Here is a 22,184-nt window from a genome sequence, read left to right as displayed (position 1 = left end):
GAGCGCGCTAGCTGCTACCGCCTCCTTTTGAGCAGGCGGTAGGTTTTCAGCTAGCGTGCTAGCGCACCTTCGTAAAAGGAGCCCTAAAAAAAACGACAACCAACAAGAAAAACAATATTTTGTTAATTTTTTTTATGTCTGGTGAAAAAATCCCCATAAAACAATATAACCAATTCTATTTTTGTTTTCATATTATTCTTATTCATATCTTTTCAAACCTAGTCAAAGCATAAAATGCATTTGTGTAATATTTTGCAAAAATAAACATGAGCCTGTGCTCATGTGACCCCCCCACCCCTTTTACTAAACCACGATAGCGGTTTTTAGTGCAGGGAGCCGCGCTAAATGCTGCACGCTGCTCCCGACGCTCATAGAGTCAGGAGCAGCGTGCAGACTTCAGCACGCCTCCCTGCGCTATAAACCGCTGTCGTGGTTTAGTAAAAAGGTGTGTGTGGGGGGGGGAGGTCAGAGCCTGCTTCATCCAGGGCTTTTCTCACAGGCACAAAATAAGAGAAAAGCCTCGGTGAATTGCGGCCCACCTCATCTTTCGAACTGCAGATGCGCTTGAAAAAGGTTTGGGGGCTGGAACAGGTCGCGGACTTTTTCTGCTCTCCGGGCTTTGCGTCGGCTCACCTGCGCCACCATGTAGTAGGCAATGAAAAGGAAATAAATCACTTCAGCAGCAACGACAAAGATGTGCAATCCATCTGTGTAGGGATAGAGACGGACACTCTGCAGCTCAGAATGAGTGAAAAAGGCTCCTGCAAAGACAGAGGAATGTGTAAGGGTTAAGTTTCAAAATGCTTGTGAGGATCTGAAAAGCCTTGAAGGCTGATTCTGCTGCTAAATGTATGTCATCTTTGTTACAAAGTTATCAAAATTATCACTCAGATGTTACATTACATTACATTACAGATTTCTATTCCGCCATTACCTTTCGGTTCAAAGCGGATTACAAAAAGAGTTATGGAAGAAGGGTTACAACGTTCGATCAGAGAAGGTTTCCAAGAGAGGGAAAAGTAGGATCTGGGGTTAGGGAGGGGATGGTAAGAGGGGGGTTAAGCTTTATCATGGTATTAAGCTTTATTAAGGGATTTCTTGAAGAGTATAGTTTTTATTTCCTTTCTGAACATCTTGTAGTCTGGGGTTGTTGTCAATAGGTTGGAGACTTGGTTGTCTATCTTCGCTGCCTGAGTGGCCAGTAGTAATCTGTTGTATAGTTTTTTCCGTTTTACTTCTTTGATTGGGGGGTAAATGAATGGGGTGTGTGTTTTTCTATGCCTGGTAGAGGTGGTTTGGATGAGGCGGTCGTTTAGGTAGGTTGGGCTGTCTCCATTTATAGTTTTAAATAGTATACAGTAGAATTTAAATTGTATTCTTTCCTGGATTGGAAGCCAATGAGAATGGATGAATGCCTCAGTGATGTGATCGTGTTTTTTCAATGAATAGACGAGTCTCAGGGCTGTATTCTGAATTGTCTGTAGTTGTTTAATCATTATTGCAGGGCAGGGGAGGTAGAGGATGTTGCAACAGTCTAGGATACTTAGGATTAGAGATTGTACTAGGAGCTGAAATTGTGGTTTTTCGAAGACTTTTCGGACTTGTCTAAGGTTTCTCATAACTGCGAAAGATTTCTGTATTGTTTTGTTAATTTGTGGTTGCATGGTGCAGCCTCTGTCAATAGTCATACCTAGAAGTTTTAGGGTGGTTTGCAAAGGGTAGTGGATAGAGTTGATTTCTAAGTTGGTTATGGTTAAGACTGTTATGTTAAGGCTGGAAGGGCAATGATGTCTGAAGGTGCTTTTAGGGTTGGCTCAACCTCAAGCCAGTGATAAAAAACCCCCCACAAACATCCCAGTCAACTACTATTATTACTATTAATTGTTTCTATAGCGCTGCCACAAAGAGTAAAAAAAAAAAAAAAAACCAGTCCCTGCTCAAAAGAGCTTACAATCTAAACAGACCAACAGGATGTCTTGGATACAGTTAAGGGGAACGGTTAATCTGCTGGCTGGGTTGGACAATCAAGCCATTGTGACATCACTGACGAGGTTGGCTCTTATTGGTGGAATGAGGCATTATGACATCACAGTCTCAGCTCTGCTTCCCAAAGACTGAAACTCTTCACACTACTACTATGAATTATTTCTATAGCACGACCAGATGTACACGGTGCTATACAGGGCCACAAAGTCCCTGCTCGAAAGAGCTTACAATCTAAACAGGCGAGACAGATAAACAGGATGTCATGGATACAGTTCAGGGGAACGGTTAATCTTCTGGCTGGGTTGGAGGGCAGAGGACTAGGGTTAAGGATTGAAGGCCAGATCAAAAAGGTGGGTTTTCAGTCTGCTTTTAAACAAGGGAAGGGGCTTGATGGACAAACTTGGGTAATTTATTCCAGGCATAGGGGGCAACTAGATGAAAGGAAAGAAGTCTGGAATTGGCAGTGGAGGAGAAGGGTAACGCTAAGAGCGACTTATCTGAGGAACGGAGTTCTCTGGGAGGTGTATAAGGAGAGAGAGAAGCGAGGAGAGATATTGAGGTCTGATGCATCTCCCTCTCTCGTCTCTACTTCTTGTGGACGAGAGGGAGGGGTGGGTGGGAAGGAGAAATGTCAGATTGGGATTCTGGATTTTGTCACCCTTTATGACCAGCGGTGGAGAGTAGGGTTGGGGGATAGGATGAAGGGGGAGCTACCAGACCATGGGAGTGGGGGCGGTTAGGGCAATGCAAACGTTGGTTCAGGGCACTCCAGTAGGGTTACCAGATTTCCTCATTAAAAAAACAAAGAACATGTGGCCCCACCCCATTCTGCCCCTAGTCACACCCCATTCTGTCCCAAGCCCTGCCCAGTCACACCCCCACACAGACCTCATCTCTTCCCTGAGCTCAGGGCTATGCATGCTTGAAAGCCCTCCAGACATGGCCCCCAGCTCAAGGCTTTCCAGAACCCGGACAAACTGCCAGGTTTTGGAATGCACTCAGACCTGTCCAGGTTTTCCCGACCATCTGGTAACCCTAACCACAGTCTGACAATCTTGGGTGCCATTTATAAAGACAGCTTGACTGTCAACAATATATGAATGGATGTTTTCTATTGCCGGAAAATGTCACAAAATTGACTAATTAGCGGGGTTTAAAAAAGGTTTCAAGACTAAGCTGGACAAGTTCTAAGCACTGAACTATTTGACATTGCGTGTACAACAAACCTTACTAAAACTTGAATTTCCTGCTAAACTGGGACGTACGCAGGTGAGGCTGGATTCATTTAGAGCACTGGTCTTTGACCTGGGGGCCACCGCGTGAGCGGACTGCCGGGCAGGATGGACCACTGGTCTGACCCAGCAGCGGCAATTCTTATGTTCTTATGTTCGTTCAGTGACCTAGCTACTAATAATCCACGTGAACCATGTTAGTGCATTCAAAACCAATCGTGCGCATTAATACCCACTACTACAGTAGAATGCCAATTATCCGGACTAACCTCGGCAGAAAGCAATCCGGAAAATCGAAAATCTGGATGGACACTAATTATTTTTTTTGTTTTTAATAATAACTGTTAAAAAAATACTTTCAGCGCCTCCCCCACTGTTCCTGTTAAGAAAAGGCAGTGTTCCCCTTCCCTCCCTGAACAGACACCATCAACCCCCTCCCGGATCCAGAGGAAAGACCCCAGACTTCATGAGAGACCTGCTGGAAGCCTGGACAGCTATTTTCGCCGCTGAAAGAGCATGGGCAGGAGCAAGTGGGAATCGCTCCTGCCCCAGCGCGCCACTTGACCACCAGGGAAACAAGGTAGGCCTGGTGTCCTTCCTCTGGGTCCGTGAAGGGGGTTGATGGTGTCTGTTCAGGGAGGGAGGAGGAATGCTCTCTTGTAGGGGACGTGCTGATAGTGGGGGGATGGGGGAAAGTCTCCCAGTTCGGGAGGGGGGCTGGGCTGGGCTGACGGCTGCTGCAGCAGAAGGAACATTAGTGAGAGGGAGGGTGAGAGGAATGGTACTTGGGGGGAACTAAAATATAAACTGAGCCCCCCCCCCAAGCAATCCGGATAATTGGACATCCGGATAATCAGCATTCTGTTCTACTTATCATTTCTACAGCGCTACTAAACATACGCAGCACCGTACATTAAACAGTCCCTGCTCAGTAGAGCTTACAATCTAATCAAGCAAACAGGACAGGAAGGGGTTTAGGGAGTTTCAGTGTGCGATCTCACCTAAAGCATTTGTCTCGAATGTTAGCCTTATAATGCAGAACAGGTTCACATTGGCATTGTAAACCGTAAACTCCACAAAGGCAGCCCTGGTGTACGTGTCCAGCCACACGTTGTTATAAAGATACTGGAGAGTTCTGGAATAAGAAAACAGAAAACACACAAGACATGTCTGAAGACGAGCACATGATTACAAGGAAATGATACTTCAGACCATGATTATGGCAAAGAATCTCACCCATCTATAGCAGAAAAAACTCGGTTATTGTGAAAACCACAATGGTTGAACAAAACACTTCCACGATGATGAAATGCGCTGTAACAGATGGTATATCAATAGCACTAAAGCACAAGCAAAAAGACCCTTTTTAATGGAGGAAAAAGCCTCAGACAGGCCCCCCCCCCCCCACCTCCACAATGTGGAATAGCGGTGGTAGAGCGTTTACTTCACTGGCTGAAAACCTCCTTCTAATGATCCAAGCAATGTGGATGTCAGAGACGCGTCCAAATCAGAGCAGCTAAATTGTGAAACACTGGCCATTGTTGGTGTACCGATCAAAGAAAGATAAAATAAGTTGATTTTTCATCTATTTTACAAAACATACATTTCAAAGCAACATTTAATAAAGCACATTGCTTGGATCATTAGAAGGAGGTTTTCAGCCAGTGAAGTGAACGTTCTACCATTGCTATTCCACCATTGTGGAGGGGGGGGGCCCTGTCTGAGGCTTTTTCCTCCGTTAAAAAGGGTCTTTTTGCTTGTGCTTTAGTGCTATTGATATACCATCTGTTACAGCGCATTTCATCATTGTGGAAGTGTTTTGTTCAAGAATTTCACACATCTACATCGACATGAAACCTATGATTTCTTTATCTGATTTCAAGGACATAATTCAAGCATTGGGTATATCAGCGAATGGCCACCAGGATGGTCTCAGGTCTCAAGGATCTTCCGTATGAGGAACGACTGGGTAAGTTGCAGCTGTACTCGAGGAACGCAGAGAGAGGGGAGACATGATCGAGACGTTCAAATATGTCACAGGCCGTATCGAGGTGGAAGAGGATCTCTTTTTCCTTGAAGGACCCACGTCAATAAGAGGGCATCCGTTGAAAATCAGGAGTGGGAAATTTCATGGCGACACCAGAAAATATTTCTTCACCGAAAGGGTGGTTGATCGCTGGAATAATCTTCCACAACAGGTAATTGAGGCCAGCAGCGTGCCAGATTTTAAGAAAAGATGGGATTGGCATGTGGGATCTCTTCATGGAGGTAGTTAGGGGGTGGGCCATTAGTGTGGGCAGACTAGATGGGCCGTGGCCCTTTTCTGCCATCATGTTCTATGTTTCTATGTTTCTACTGCAGTGCCCTGTACCTTGGGATTACAGCCATCGTTAAAAGGTCTACTGAGCTTTAGGAAGGCAATAAAAACTTACCTCTTCCCCTGACCCTCTATTAGAGTAGGCCTATCCAAATTCCTCTAACCTGCTGATAAAGTCCCGACCCTCAAGTTCCTAATGCTTTGTGCATCGTCCCATGCCAGACCATACTGTGTTTTCACTCTCAATGTTCCTCCACACCTTGTCCTACTGTTCACCATCTTTGTCCAACTATACGTTACTATACACCATATTTACCATACTAAGGTTGCCATACTATGTCTACCATGCAGGAATCTCTCATATCATGTTTGCCACTCAGTGTTTATTGTACCTTGTCTATGCTCGCTTGTCTTACCCTTTTTGCCATGTTATGTTTCACTTTGTCAGCCATGCTTGTAATAATATGCCTGCTGTGCTATGAGCAGCCATTCTACGCTCACCATGCTTTGTCTCAGAAGGACACGGGTCCAGAGAAGAGCGACTAAAGTGGTTAAGGGGCTGGAGGAGTTGCCGTACAGTGAGAGATTAGAGAAACTGGGCCTCTTCTCCCTTGAAAAGAGGAGATGAGGGGACCATGGCCGCTGTACAGGGCCATGGTGCGCCTTCACCTGGAATACTGCGTCCAGCACTGGTTGTCGTACATGAAGAAGGACACGGTACTACTCGAAAGGGTCCAGAGCAGAGCGACTAAGATGGTTAAGGGGTTGGAGGAGCTGCCGTACAGCGAAAGATTAGAGAAATTGGGCCTCTTCTCCCTCGAACAGAGGAGATTGAGAGGGGACATGATTGAAACATTCAAGGTACTGAAGAGAATAGACTTAGTAGATAAGGTTGTTCACCCTCTCCAAGATAGAGAGAACGAGAGGGCACTCTCTAAAGTTGAAAGGGGATAGATTCCGTACAAACGTAAGAAAGTTCTTCTTCACCCAGAGAGTGGTGGAAAACTGGAACGCTCTTCCGGAGGATGATAGAAGGGAAAACACCCTCCAGGGATTCAAGACACAGTTAGACAAGTTCCTGCTGAACCAGAATGTACGCAGGTAAGGCTAGACTCAAATGGGGCACTGGTCTTTGACCTAAGGGACGCCACGTGAGCGGACTGCTGGGCACGATGGACCACTGGTCTGACCCAGCAGCGGCAATTCTTATGTTCTTATGTCATTTTATGTATCACCACATTTTGTTAACTATGTTTGCCATCTCTATTAGACAATGGTTGCCTTGCTATTTTATACCATACGATGTCTGATAGTGTGGTGCAGGGGTTATAACTACAGCCTCAGCGCTCTGTGATTGTGGGTTCAGGCCTACATTGTCCCCTGTGACCCTGAGCAGGCCATTTGGTATCCCATTGCCCAGATACATTAGATAGATTCTGAGCCCACTGGGACAGATAGGGAAAAAAACCACTCCAAGCTCCCCTGGGAGAACAGTATAGAAAATTGAATGAAAAAATAAATACGGACGTGGAGCCATGAAACTTACAAGTTATTCCACACTTTTCTTGACACTTTTCCTTACAATGAGGCAAATGCATCTAGTCAATGGGCACAAGCATAGGGAAACCAAGCCATTGTGACATCACTAATGAGGTTGGCTCTTAGGCATTGGTGGAATGAGGCATTGTGACATCACAATACAAGAGGCTGCTGAAAAGTTTGCAGCCCAACCAAGAAGAGAATGGGGGAGAGTGTGGTGCAGTGGTCAAAGCTACAGCCTCAGTACCCCATTGCCTCAGAAGATAGAAGTACTGTAGAGCACAGTATGAAAATAACAAGACAACACATAAACCAGGAGCCTCAACCCTGAAGAAAGATCTATGAAACATGGTTATGTCAGTGGAGACACTCCCTGAATATATTATCCACTAAAGATAAGTCAACATTAAGGGCTCCTTTTACGAATGTGCACTAGTGTTTTTAGTGCGCGCTATAGCACGCGCTAGCTGAAAAACTACCGCTTGCTATTCTGTGCGTGAAGGCCCTAACGCGCCTTCGTAAAAGGAGCCCTAAGGTGCGCTAGCGTTTTTAGCTCTTGTAGGAAATTACCGTGCGCTACGCTTCTAGAACTAACGCCAGCTCAAGAGGAGGCGGTAGCGGCTAGCGCGCACTATTCCGTGCGTTAAGGCCTTAACGCGCCTTCGTAAAAGGAGCCCTAAGGTGCGCTAGCGTTTTTAGCGCATGTAGGAAATTACCGTGCGCTACGCTTCTAGAACTACCGCCTGCTCAGGAGGAGGCTGTAGCGGCTAGCGCGCACTATTCCATGTGTTAAGGCCCTAATGCGCCTTCGTGAAAGGAGCCCTAAGGTGCGCTAGCGTTTTTAGCTCTTGTAGGAAATTACCGTGCGCTACACTTCTAGAACTAACGCCAGCTCAAGAGGAGGCGGTAGCGGCTAGCGCGCACTATTCCGTGCGTTAAGGCCTTAACGCGCCTTCGTAAAAGGAGCCCTAAGGTGCGCTAGCGTTTTTAGCTCTTGTAGGAAATTACCGTGCGCTACGCTTCTAGAACTACTGCCTGCTCAGGAGGAGGCTGTAGCGGCTAGCGCGCACTATTCCGTGTGTTAAGGCCCTAATGCGCCTTCGTGAAAGGAGCTCTAAATAAGTTTAAGGATTCACACTTTGCACTAATAAGGATCGCACAATTGCATAAAAAGGATCCGGTGAAGAAAATGGCTCATGCGTTATTTGCATGAAAAGCATAAAAGATGTTTCTTATGCAGTACGTTATCAGAGTACTAGAACGACTTAAGTTTTCTTGAGCGGCACCGGTATTATGGACTAAACTACCGAGCGTGCTATGTCTTTGTGCCCCAAGATTACATTTTAAGAAATGATTGAAAACACAATTATTTGTGAAGGCATTTTTGATGGTGTGAATATACGAAAGGCTCTTCTGTGTTTTGTGACTATGACAGTGTGAGAACGGAGAGATTGTCCTGTGTTTTTATGCTTATCTAATCTAATACGTAATTTATTAAATGCACTATGTCAAAAAGGTTCAAAGCAAGAGGCTGTAAAGTCTACGGGAAAATACAAAAGCAATCAATAATTAAAATAGCATGAATATTACAACGTGTCATATAAAAAAGTTTTCAAATTTTTATGAAAGATATAAGGGCTACGATGTTATGTTCGGTTGTTTAATGTGTGTGAATTATATATTATGTGTGTTTTTAGTGCAATCTGCATAGGTGTAAGTGAACTAGTGCTGCCCAATTCACGATTCAAATCGATTCAATTTTTTTTAAAAAAATTGGCTTCCCGATTCGATGACCGACCCTTCCCCTGTGCCTTCCTAAAGCAGGAGCGGCAGCGCTGCCTCTTGCTAGCCGTCCGCCGCTGCTCCTGCTTGAGGGGGGAGGGTCAGTCAGAAAGGCCTGCATGTTCCTCCAGCTTCCCCGCTCTTACCTTAAGTTAATATAGCAGCCTGCAGGATCGCTGGTGCTATAGCAATCCCTGCAGCTGCCGTCGTCCTCAGCGTCACGTTCTCTCTGCTATGGTCCCACCCCTCCTCTGACGTCAGGGTCAGGATCGCAGCAGAGGAAATGTGCTGCTGAGGACGATGGCAACTGCAGGGATCGCTATAGCACCAATGATCCTGCAGGATGCCATATTAGCTTAAGGTAAAAGCAGAGAAGCTGGAGGAACATGCAGGCTTGCGGGGGGAGCAGGCCTTCGCAGTGGGGAGGCAGGCCTGTGCATAGGGAGGAGGAGGAGGAAGGAGTAAGAGAGGGGAGGGGAGGAGAGATGCCAGACCTGGGGTGAAGTGAAGGGAAGAGAGAGACCAAACCAAAAAGAGGGGGAGGAAAGCAGAGGACAGAGAGGTGCTGGACTAATGGAGAAAGGGATAGAGAAATTCAAGACCACAAGGGGAAGGGTAGAAGAGGGACAGTAGGTGGGCAGGGTGCATGATGGCAGGAGAGATAATAGGAGAAAGCCTGTACCTGGGGAAGGGGGATATAGGAGGTAAGGAACAGAGAAAGAATAAGCTGGATATGGGGAGAGACATGAAACAGAGATAAGTTGCTGGGCATGGAGGAAGCATAGGAACAGGGAGACAAGGGGGGACACTACTGAAGAGGAGAATAAGGATAGGGACACAGAAGAGAGAAGCTGGATGAAAGGGTAGTTGAGAAAAGGAGAGATGGTGGATCTGTGGATGGTGGGGTCCATCGCTGCAGGGGGATGGAGATGAAAAAAAGGAAAGATGCCAGACCTCCGGGGAAGGAAAGGGAAACAGAAGGGGAGGGCAGAGATGGAAGACAGATGGTTAGCATGGAGAAAGAAGAAAGAAGGAGAGCCTGATCAGAAGACAACCAGAGCCTGGGACCAACATGATTTGAAAAATGACCAAACAAAAGGTAGGAAAAATAATTTTATTACAATATGTCAGATTTGAAATGTGTATCCTTCTAGAGCTGGTGTTGGACCGTGAACGTGAGCTAGGATTTAACAGAGAGAGAGAAAAAGTTTTTTTTTTGGTTTGTTTATTTTGTTTACGCTACAGGACCAGTGTGGGTAGGAGAGGGCAAAGGGGGTGAAGAGGCTATAAAATAAACCCACCAGGATGTTTGGAAAAAAACCACCCAATTAGGCAGGAAAATCGAATCGAATCAAAAAATTGAATCTATAGGCTGAATCGAATCAAAATTTTTTTTCCTGAATCGGGCAGCACTAATGTGAACTAGAAGTTTTAAAATAAATCAGGCAACAATCAGTTCTGTTCAGCAATAGCACTTCATTACCTTGGGCACTGAACTCTAGGTGCCCAGTGGCATATTAAGGTGGGGTGAGGGGGTGGTCTTCCCCAGGCGCGATTTTGCTCGTGGCGCCGGCATCCCTCCTCCTCTCCACTTCCCTTCCCACTCCTTCACCTGCCACGCATGCGCCCCTTCCCTCCCCCCATACTTTTTAATGTTCGGCGCGAGCAGCCACCAACTTGCTACTCGCATCAGCTTTGGCACTCTCTCTGACATCACTTCCGGGACCCTAGAAAGTGACGTCAGAGAGAGCGCCGAAGCCAACGCGGGCAGTAAGGTGGTGGCTGCTTGCGCCGAACTTGAAAAAGGTACGGGGAAGGGGCGCTCACGTGGCAGGGGGGTGGGGAAGAGGGCAGGAGAGGGGCACCACTGCCCCTGGCGCCGCTCACCCTTGCTAGGCCACTGGGGGTGCCACAGGGGTCCATACTCTAGGCTAGACTAAGTACACTGATCTAGGCACCTAACCTTAGGCGTGTTTTATAGAATCAGGGCCTATGTGCAGAACGTCCCAATTTGAACGTTCATTCACAAACGCCCCTCCGCATCAGATTGTCTGACTGCTCTTCTGTGTAACACAATGCAAAGACCTTCTCACAGAGCATAAAGAGAATTAACACAGTAAAGTAAAATAACGGATGATGGCAGGTGAATTTAAAGAATTAATCCCATTTAATGAAAGAGCTCTGTTGTATGTCTTTTGCCCTAACAATATCTTACATGTAACAAATAGTAGGGGGTACTTTTAAAAGAAGCTGCCTAGATCTTAGGTGGGAACTGGACACTTATGCATGCGAATGACCTCATAAAGTACCGACCAATGTGAAAATACTTGTGTAAGTGTTATGGCGTGTACTTTCACTTCAGGTGTGTGCAGGGGTGGAGTCCATACTTATGAATGCAGGGCTCGATATTCAGCCAGTGGCGATCGGTTTTGCGGAACACCACCGGTGTTAAACCCGTAAATTCTAGAGCCAGCTAACACGTAGAAGGGTGATGTTCAGCACTTAACCGGCTATGGTGAATCACATAAAGATAGGACTGACTTTGTCCTATTTATGTGATTACCCTTGCTGGTTAAATGCTGAATGTCAGCATTTAATCTGCCAAGTTTTGTTTTCTCCCCTGGAACTCCCTCCAAAGAGCAAGTTTTCAATTTGGTGCTGTTTGTTTTTAGCAGCATTAACCAGTTAAGTGCCGCTAAAAATGACCAATTAGCCTCAAACAAGCGATTTAACCAGCCAGGAGTTGTTTCTGATCAGTTAAATCGCTTTGAATGTATAAAGTTCCTTAATTTACGAGGTCCGACAATTAAGTTTGCGAACTCGTCCTAGAAAAAGTGCTATATACCTCAGTGCTGAATAATATCACAACGGTCACCTTCGAAGTACTCCCCTTGGGAAGCTATGCACCGATGCCAGCACCCAGCCCACCCTTCAAAGCAATTTTGGAACTTTTTTTTCTAGAATACCTATCAGAGCTAAGGATCCTGTGCATTGCTTTGAGCCGGCAAGCTCTTTTTTCCACCTTGCTGCAGGCATTCACTGTGGCCTGCCGCTGACGTCAGGAGCCAGAGGAGAGAGGTCCTGCTAGACCTCTTTAAAGGTCCATCTAGCCACGGGCACGTGTCCGAAGGGGGTGTGCCCAAAGGGGCAGGACACGCCTCTTTGGAGCCCGAAGGAGATTAACTGAATTGTGGGAATCTTCTTCTTGTTGAATATGGGGAAAAGGAAAGTGAAGACAGTAGCAACTGGGGGGGCCTAAGGTTCCTCTATCCTGATTACCAAGGTCACCTTCTATCTTGGGGGAGAGGGGTGGGGGTGGGGTTGGGAAGGGGGGGGTGCAGGATCTGTTCAGTTCTAATACATATTGTTTGAAGGAATGATATTGATCTCATTGTTTTGAAGGAGTAGAGCAGGGGTGGGCAACGAGGGCCGCAAACCAGCCGGGTTTTCAGGATTTCCCCAATGAATATGCATGAGATCCATTTGCATACAATGGGAGGTAGTGCATGCAAATAGACCTCATGCATATTCATTGGGGAAATCCTGAAAACCCGACTGGATTGCGGCCCTCGTTGCCAACCCCCGGTGTCAGGCTCAACTTATGATGTATGCTTCTTCCTTCCTTTGTTTTTCAGCTTTCTCTAATGTGTTGTACGATTTCTTTCCTTCAATAAAAACAGTTTGAATATAAGGAGCCTATGGATCTTCACTGTGTTCCTTTAATGGGAATACTGATCAAGAGAGTACATTTTCACAATCATATTACCCTCGATGTCCTGAATGCCATCAGAATGTCTTCCTTTCAATATTTCCTTTATATTTGGGGGCCAGATCAGGTGAGTAGGGTGGGTGTTCCAAAACAGTTATTTGTTTTCTGGTTAAAAATATCCTCACAGACAGTGCCGTGTGAACTGGTGCATTGTTGTGATGAAGAGCCATGAGTTGTTGGCGAAAAGTTCAGGTTGTTTTTGTCTATATGGAGTGGAAAACCTGGCCATGATCCAATAACTGGAGTAGGCTAAAAGCAGACCAGAGATGAGCAAGTTTGTTGTGAGGCCCAAGGAAGGGAGAGATATCTGGGCTGGAATCTCATAATGAGGAAAGAGACTGGGGAGTCCCAGCAGCCCTCAATCCATGGGAAGGCCTAGAAGATGGAAGTCTGGGTAAACAAAGGGTATGTCAGGCACACTCCAGAAACTTCCTATGCAGCATGTGGAAAGACATTCTGACAATACAGAATGGAGTCCCTGGGAAAAGGAGAAGCCTGCCTGGACACGAATGCCTAAGAAGCTCTAAAAAGAAATTAGAGAATGACACGGTGACAAAATTCATCACTGTTCCCGTCCCCATGGATAACCGCAGGAAATCATTTCCATGTCATCCTTTAAGGAGAGAGGGAAGAATCAGAATATGAATGAGCACAACCACTGACCCTCAAGCCTTGCATTGAAGAATGCTGGTGTAGAAGGACCGAGGTTGAGATAGACACTAAAGAATGACATGGGATGGTTAGAACATAAGACTATATGCGTTGCTATACTGGGAAAGACCGAAGTAAATCAAGCCCAGCATCCTGTTTCCAACAGAGGCCAATCCAGGTCCCAAGAACCTGACAGAAACCCAAAGAGTAGCAACATTCCACAGCTGAAATTGTAATGTCATAATGCCTCATTCCACCAATGCCTAAGAGCCAACCTCATCAGTGATGCCACAATGGATTCATTATTCTATACTTGGCTCACATAAGAATCAGAGTACGAATGGGTCCAGCTACTGACCCTCAAGCCTTGCATTGAATAATGCTGGTGTAGAAGGACTGAGGTTGAGAGAGACACTAAAGATTGTCAGTCTCTGGTATCCAGAGCAGATATTGTGATGTCATAATGCCTCATTCCACCAATGCCTAAGAGCCAACCTAATCAGCGATGTCACAATGGGTTCATTATCCTATACTTGGCTCACACGAGAATCAGAGTATGAATGGGCCCAGCCACTGACCCTCAAGCCTTGCATTGAAGAATGCTGGTGTAGAAGGACAGAGGTTGAGATAGACACTAAAGAATGACACGGGATGGTTTCCCGCAGTTATCCGTGGAGTTGGGAACGGTGATGAATTTTGTCACCGTGCCATTCTCTAAAAGAAATGTCTGCTAAAATGAAGAAGTTAAGATTTGACAGAGCTGTATAGAAGATGGAAAAGCAAGAGAGCTATGAAGTATATGTGGCATAAAAATAAATACAGGAAGTAAAGAAAGGACATCATTAGAACACCCTAAGAAATCGTGGACCACTTTCAGAGGGAGATCTGACAAGTTTTGCTGGTTCACCCTGAGAATACATCAGCTGGAGGGAAGAGCAGCATGGACTTTCTCTGGTTAACACTTGACTTAAGTCCTTAATCCCTCAACTCTGAAGGGCTGGTGACAAGTGCCTGGCACCTACCCCTCAGCCTTGAGGGATTTGGTCAGTGAGTTATGACAGTATACATGGAAGCTGCTAAGTTGATGGTGCTCAATTCTATAATCCCCCCGCCCCCCTCCCCCCAACAATGGTTACTCCTGCAGGCAAATTGGCACATGAATTCCTAAACACCCTCACAGGTATTTTACAAAAGGCTTAGCATTTGGCAGAGTCGTTTATAACATAACATTGTGCTTATTGACCGTGTAACCAGAAGTTCAATACTGTTTACAAAAAATTATAAAAGTAAACATGTTACATGAAATAAGATGATTCGTTAAACAGTCAAATATTTAGAAAAAAGATAGGTCTTCAATTGTTTTCTAAAATGGCCATAGGAATGGGTAGTAAGCAACAATATTCGGAATTTGGTGTCATGAAGAGCTGCCTGAGATGCCAAAGTATGATTGAGAAATTTCTTACTCCTGCAACCCTAGACAGATGGAAAATTAAACAAAGGATGAATTCTTCTACTACCGTGTTTCCCCGATGATAAGGCAGGGCCATCAAATAAGACAGCCCCCCCTTTTTAGAAAAAATTGTAAAATAAGGCACCCCCCCGCAAATAAGCCACCCACCGATACCTGCGCTTACCCGAATCGGGTGGTACGGTGGGTGACTCCGTGTGGTCCCTCCGTCTACCACGGGGGTCGGCAACCCGCGGCTCCAGAGCCGCATGCGGCTCTTTTCCACCTTTGCCGTGGCTCCGGTAGTGTGTCACGCAGGCATGCAACTTACAAGTCTGGCGTCGCGGCGGGAAATAGCCATGCTGAGCAGTGAGCTCAGCACGTACACAGATGAAAGCCTTGCTTGCTGATTGGTCCGGCGGCCGTGCCGCCAGACCAATCAGCAAGCAAGGCTTTCATCTGTGTAGTGCTGAGCTCACTGCTCAGCATGGCTATTTCCCGCCGCGACGCTGGACTTGTAAGGTGCACGCCTGAAAAAGAAATCATCCTGGCCGGGGTCGGTGTCATGCTCCGGAGATCTACAGCCTTCCTATCTCCCTCTCCCTTCTACCTGCTTCCGGCCACATCCCCTGCTCCGCGGCTCTCTTCGGCAACTCAGCAGCAGCGATCGACACAAGCTTCTGACGTCGGGGCCTACCCTCTGCGAGTCCCGCTTGTTTCAACTTCCTTTTTCCACAAAGGCGGGACTCGTAGAGGGAAGGCCTCGATGTCGGCAGCTTGTCTTGATCACCGCTGCTGACGAGTTGCTGAAGAGAGCCGCGGAGCAGGGGGGTGTTGCCAGGTGCAGGTAGAAGGGAGAGGGCCAGATGCAGGACTCGTGGGTGAGGGAGCAGAAGAGAGAGAGAGAAAGAGAGAGGGGAGGGAAACAAAAGGAAATATTTCATACTGGGCTGGGTCGGAGTGGAGGGAGGGTGGAAAGATTCTAGCTACAGGGTGCAGTAACAAAGGAAAAGGGGGGAAAGCTGAAAATGGAGATAGTGACACAAAGAAGAGAAAGGGTAAGCAGGACCTACTGAATAAGGATAGAGATACAGAGGGGACATGAAAGGGTAAATAAGGCATCCCCCGAAAATAAGCCCTAGAGCATATTTTGGCCTTCCAAAAAAAATAAGACAGTGTCATACCATCGGGGAAACACGGTAAGTCTGTATGATGCTAAAGAAAATCTATTGACTAAGTAAGAAGGAGCTGTACCAGAAACAGCCTAGTTTAAACAATTCCCGGGCCTCCATTGGCAGCCAATGCAATTCGCGATAAAAGGGTGTAACTGAACTTGAATGTTTTAACTCCAGCCTCAATGGGCTTTTCTGGGTATCAACATTTGTACTAAAAAAAAAAAAAAAATTGTTGGCGCATCTTAATCACTGTCATCATCTCGTACAATCTGCTCTTCATTTTAAACACGAGGTGCTTCTTTCGATTAACTTGAGCAAGTGTTAAAGTAATTAGGAGTAATGTCTTTGGAACACACACAAGAGAGTTACCTGGATGCATTCTTTGCATTGTTTTCCAAGTGAACAACGTAGCCTCCCCCCCTGTACATGGTCAGCTTGCCCCAGACTGGATGGCCTCTCAGCTTAGACTGGCTCTGGTAGCACCAGGCAGGGCCGGGCTCCGAGGAGTTGTCGGTTTTGGATATGTTCCAGTGCTCCCCGTAATCCGACTTATCTTCTGTTTCGAGAGAGTAAGGTGCATGGCACTCTGTGATGGAACTCTGTAGCATACGGGCAATCGGGCAAGAGTCCTTCTTAACTCTCACTTGCCGAATTCGAGCACCGCCAACTAACTTGGAATTGCCATCAGTAACAAAGCCTGCAATTCAAAGGAAAATATTTAGGGCTGGAACTATTAGGCTTTAACCAAGCAAAATATATTACAGAAGATATTTCCATGTGTTTGGGGGGGATCCCTTCTTCCAAGGATGTTGTGGGGTGGTGCCAGCAGAAGAGATTGGGCATTCCTCCTGCCAGGGATTGTTTCAGGGGTGGCAGCAGGAGGGAATGGGCATCCCTCCTGCTGGGAGTTGTTTTGGGGGTTCTGGCAGGAGGGAGTGGGCATCCTTCCTGCCGTGGATGGTAGGGGGGGGTTTCAGGGATGGGGGAAGGTGGCAGGAGGGAGTGGGCAACTCTCCTGCTAGCTGATTTGCGGTAGGGTTTGGGGGTTCCCTGCTGTGGCTGCTCAGCTGATCACGGCAGGGGAATTCCTCCCGTCAGCTGAGCAGCAGGGACTCCCCAAAGCTGCGATTTTGTAACCGTCGATCTCGAATGATTGACAGGCAATCTGACTTGGGCGCTGGTTACAGAATCGCGGCTTCGGGGAGTCCCTGCTGCTTAGTTGACGGGAGTGGTGGGAGAATTCCCCTGCCACGATCGGCTGCTGTGGTCTAGCAGCCAAGATAGGTGCCTGAAATGTAGGCCAGGGCTTTCCAGGCCTACATTTCAGCCACCTATCTTGGCATGAATCACAGCTGATTAGCTGCTTTAGCCCGCCTAACGCCATTTCCGGCGTTGGCCATACCTACTATGGCATCCTGCGACCTAATCCAGCGACCATTTCAGCTGACTTTTATTTAGGCATTGGTACGCACTTCAACACTGCCGTTTCTGACTGCATTTTTCAATTACTTAGGCATCGGCAGGGCGCCTACCGACACCTAAGTTTAGGCGCTGGTTATAGAATTTCCCCGTAGATGTCTACCACTTTGTTAGGTGTCTACTCTGAAGCATTTACCGGTACTTACATGGCACATAGGCATGGTTAGGGGCGAATTTGAGGTGCAGTTTAGGCGTAGATTGAGTTAGGCGCAAGTAGGCACTTAAGTTAGGATTACTTAAAGGCCAAGAAAACCTTGCCCTAAGTGGAGTGCACTTAAGGATTTTAATGCCTGGTGGTGCCACTAGCAGTTGATTGGCAAACGGCGCTGATCAGTGCCTAAGAGATAGATGCCATTTCTAGAATCAACCCATATTGTCCATAAATCAGGGGTGCCCAATGTCGGTCCTCGAGGGCCGCAGTCCAGTCGGATTTTCAGGATTTCCCCAATGAATATACATGAGGTCTATTTGCATGCACTGCTTTCATTGTATGCTAATAGATCTCATGCATATTCATTGGGGAAATCCTGAAAACCCGACTGGATTGTGGCCCTCGAGGACCGACATTGGACACCCCTGCCATAAATACAGAAAAATGCCAAAATCTCATAGGTCAAAATTCAGCCACCGGTGGTCCGTACTTCTCTTTTTTTTACATGCTAGCCGCCATGGGTTGTTGTATTTTTTAAGAGTGAGGCTTAGTGTTCAATATCTAGCTATTGCAGGGGTGTCCAATGTCGGTCCTCGAGGGCCGCAATCCAGTCGGGTTTTCAGGATTTCCCCAATGAATATGCATTGAAAGCAGTGCATGCAAATAGATCTCATGCATATTCATTGGGGAAATCCTGAAAACCCGACTGGATTGCGGCCCTCGAGGACCGACATTGGACACCCCTGGGCTATTGGGTGGCTGCCAGCTGCTCTGTGATTTATAGACTAGAGCAGGGGTAGGGAACTCCAGTCCTCGAGAGCCGTATTCCAGTCGGGTTTTCAGGATTTCCCCAATGAATATGCATGCACTGCTTTCAATGCATATTCATTGGGGAAATCCTGAAAACCCGACTGGAATATGGCTCTCGAGGACCGGAGTTCCCTACCCCTGGACTAGAGCCTAGGCTACTTTCCAGATAAAATTAGAACTGCCTTCTTGCTACCCTAACTTAATCTAGATAGTTTCCCGGTTAGAAAATTTCTGCTAACTGGTGAACTTCTGGCTCTACCCAGACTCCAACCACAGGCTGCCCTGGCACTACCTGGAAAATGCCAAGGCAGTCTGAAAGACATTCATTGACACTATCTGGATCAGTACCTCTGAATAATCAGGCATGACCTGGTCAGTGGGACTTATCCAAGGTGGAGCTACTTCTATCTGAATCAGTGCCACTGAATATTGTCCTTTCAGTGTTTTGTGAGTTTTTATACATAAGAACAGCCATATTGGGTTAGACCAGTGGTTCCCAAACCTGTCCTGGGGGACCCCCAGCCAGTCAGGTTTTCAAGATATCCCTAATGAATACGCATGAGAGAGATTTGCATTTAATGGAAGTGACAGGTATGCAAATCTCTCTCATGCATATTCATTAGGGATATCTTGAAAACTAGACTGGCTGGGGGTCCCCCAGGACAGGTTTGGGAACCACTGGGTTAGACCAATGGTCCATCAAGCCCAGTATCCTATTTCCTCGGTGGCCAATCCAGGTCACAAATACCTGGCAGAAACCCAAATAGCAGCAGTGGCTTCCCCCATGTCTGTCTCAATAACAGACTAAGGACTTTTCCTCCAAGAACTTGTCCAAAACTTTTTAAAATCCAGCTACGCTAACTGCTGTGACCACATCCTTTGGCAACACGTTCCAGAGCTTAACTGTTCTTTGAGTAAAAACCTTGGGTTGTGTAATACGGCTATCAATATGCTTACAATTTAGGTACCATGGTTAGATTGTCAGCTCGCTGGGACAAACAGGGAAACTACTTAGAGAAGGGGTGTCAAAGTCCCTCCTCGAGGGCCACAATCCAGTTGGGTTTTTAGGATTTCCCCAATGAATATGCATGAGATCTATTAGCATACAATGAAAGCAGTGCATGCAAATAGATCTCATGCATATTCATTGGGGAAATCCTGAAAACCTGACTGGATTGCGGCCCTCGAGGAGGGACTTTGACACCTGTGTCTTAGAGGATCTTCTTACAGTTCAATGCATTGTAAACCACTTTGATAGTTGCAGAGGAAAGGCACTATATCAAATAAAGATAACCATAACCATAATAGTACGTAACCTTTCCCATGTAGTTCACAATGTGCATAAGGTCGTTTTCAGGATATCCACAATGAATATGCAAAAACCTGATTTGCATGCACTGCCTCCATTATTTGCAAATTTCTTTCATGCATATTCATTGTGGATATCCTGAAAACCTGACTGGCAAAGGGGTACTTCAGGACCGAGTTGAGAAACACTGCCTTAGACCAGGGGTTGGCAATTCCGGTCCTTAAGAGCCACAACCCAGTCAGGTTTTCAGGATTTCCACAATGAATATGCATGAGATTGATTTGCATACAATGGAAGCAGTCCATGCAAATTAGTCTCTTGCATATTGATTGTGGAAATCTTGAAAACCCGACTGGGTTGTGGCTCTCGAGGACCGGAATTGCCTACCCCTGCTCTAGATAATGTTTCTCAACTCGGTCCTGGAGTACCCCTTTGCCAGTCAGGATTTCAGGATATCCACAATGAATATGCAAAAACTTGATTTGCATGCACTGCCTCCAAATTATGCAAATTTCTTTCATGCATATTCATTGTGGATATCCTGAAAACCCGGACTGGCAAAGGGGTACTCCAGGACCATCCAGTTCAATTTTCCTAGATGGCAGGAGCAACTAGGGATTGTTTACCCTCTTCCGGAACCGGTGTTGTAGTAAGGGGGGAGGGGCGATCCGCCACGAGTGCCCTCTTGGTGGAGGCGCCAGCACCCGTCCTCCTCTCCGCCCCGCTCCTTCCTGTCTCCCCCCCCACTACCGCATGTGCGCACCACTTCTCTTCTCCAATACCTCTTTAACATTCGCGGCGCGAGCAGCAACCCCAACCTGCTGTTTGCGCCAGCCTCGGCTCTCCCTCTGATGTCACTACCTGGATCCGCACCTACGAAGTGATGTCAGAGGAACAGCTGAGGCTGGTGTGAGCAGCAGGTCGGGGTTGCTGCTCGTGCCGTGAACATTAAAGCGGAAAGGGGCAGAAGAAGGGGCACTCATGCGCAGCAGGAAGGGGTGGAGAAAGAGCGGGTGGGGGCGAAGAAGAGGGTGGGGGGTGGGGCATCACTGTCCCGGGCGCCTCTCACCCTCACTACGCCACTTTCTAGGCCTGGACCTTTGAGGTGAGTCTTCAAGAATAGTCTCAGGACAGGGCCTCATCTGGAGTGTTGCGTTCAATTCTAGTCTACTTATCTCAAGAAAGATATAGCGACGCTAGAAAAGGTTCAAAGAAGAGCGACCAAGATGGTAAAGGGGATGGAACTCATATGAGGAAAGACTAAAAAGGTTAGGGCTCTTCAGCTTGGAAAAGATACGGCTGAAGGGAGATATGATTGATGTCTAGAAAATCCTGAGTGGAGTAGAACGGGTACAATGATTGATTTTTCACTCTATCAAAAATTACAAAGACTAGGGGACACTCAAAGTTACAGGGAAATACTTTAAAAAAAAAGCAATAGGAGGAAATATTTTTTCACTCAGAAAATAGTTAAGCTCTGGAACGCGTTGCCAGAGGTTGTGGTAAGAGTGTAGCTGGTTTTAAGAAAGGTTTGGACAAGTTCCTGGAGGAAAATTCCATAGTCTGTTATTGAGAAATGCATGGGGGAAACCACTGCTTGCCCTGGATTGGTAGCTTGGAATATTGCTAATCCTTGGATTTTGGCCAGGTACTAGTGACCTGGATTGGCCACCGTGAGAATGGGCTACTGGGCATGATGGACCATTGGTCTGACCCAGAATAGCTGTTCTTATGCTCTTATGTGTGCCAAGTATAGGACAATCAAGCCATTGTAACATCACTGATGAGGTTGGCTCTGAGGCACTGTGGAATGAGGCATTATGACATCACAATCTCAGCTCCGGAATGTGGCTCTCATTGGGGTTTGGAATCTTGTTATTCTTTGAGATGCTGGAATGTTGCTACTCTTTGGGTTTTGGCCAGGTACTAGGGACCTGGATTGGTCTCCACGAGAACGGGCTACTGGGCTTGATGGATCATTGGTCTGACCCCAGTAAAGCTATTCTTATGTTCTTTTGTTGTGAGGGTTATCAGGCTTCAAAGGGAACATTGCTTCTTCCAGAGCATTAGTGAGTTTTTTGTTTTGTTTTTGCAGTTCTGGCCTGGCACTAGACAGAGAAAGAGTGGGTTGACAGGGCCACTGACCCATCAAGGGTTTTATACTCTTCCTGGGGAGAGGAGTTGTTCACAGGGTTACTGCCCACCGAAGATCTCTGGCTCCGGATCACAGACCTGATTTCAACACAATTCTAATGCACAATACCGCACACAAAAAAAACCCCCAGAGAATTTAGCAAACGAAGCCCTAGTACCGGGATAACTGCCATATAAATTGTTGATTAGAGTTGTGTTTGCCCAAGTGAAGAAATCCTGATAACTGTAGACATTTGTAAGGCCATCTGTGAAGCTGCTCTCCAAGTGTTTATTCAGATAATAGGAATTAGGGTCCCGTTGTCCGTAAGCCACCAACAGAAGCATCCACAGGAATCCAAGGTAGGCTAGAAAGAACAGAAGCGACCATGTTATTATTCCCATTA

General features: G+C 46.6%; 1 protein-coding gene across 1 annotated transcript in view; it reads right to left on the bottom strand.

Annotated features, from left to right (window-relative positions):
* The window catches only part of PKD1L2 (polycystin 1 like 2), a 144,277-nt gene that overhangs the window by 27,350 nt on the left and 94,743 nt on the right, over window positions 1-22,184 (bottom strand). Inside the window, exons 26-29 of the mRNA XM_033940260.1 lie at window positions 21,960-22,145; window positions 16,268-16,595; window positions 4,220-4,353; window positions 634-761 (exon numbers count right to left, since the gene is read on the bottom strand). Coding sequence (XP_033796151.1) covers window positions 634-761; window positions 4,220-4,353; window positions 16,268-16,595; window positions 21,960-22,145 — 776 coding nt within the window. The remainder of the gene's footprint in view (window positions 1-633; window positions 762-4,219; window positions 4,354-16,267; window positions 16,596-21,959; window positions 22,146-22,184) is intronic.

The sequence above is a fragment of the Geotrypetes seraphini genome, chromosome 4 (assembly GCF_902459505.1).
Source record: "Geotrypetes seraphini chromosome 4, aGeoSer1.1, whole genome shotgun sequence".
NCBI classification, from domain to species: Eukaryota; Metazoa; Chordata; class Amphibia; order Gymnophiona; family Dermophiidae; genus Geotrypetes; species Geotrypetes seraphini.
This window is presented reverse-complemented; position numbering and strand designations above follow the sequence as displayed.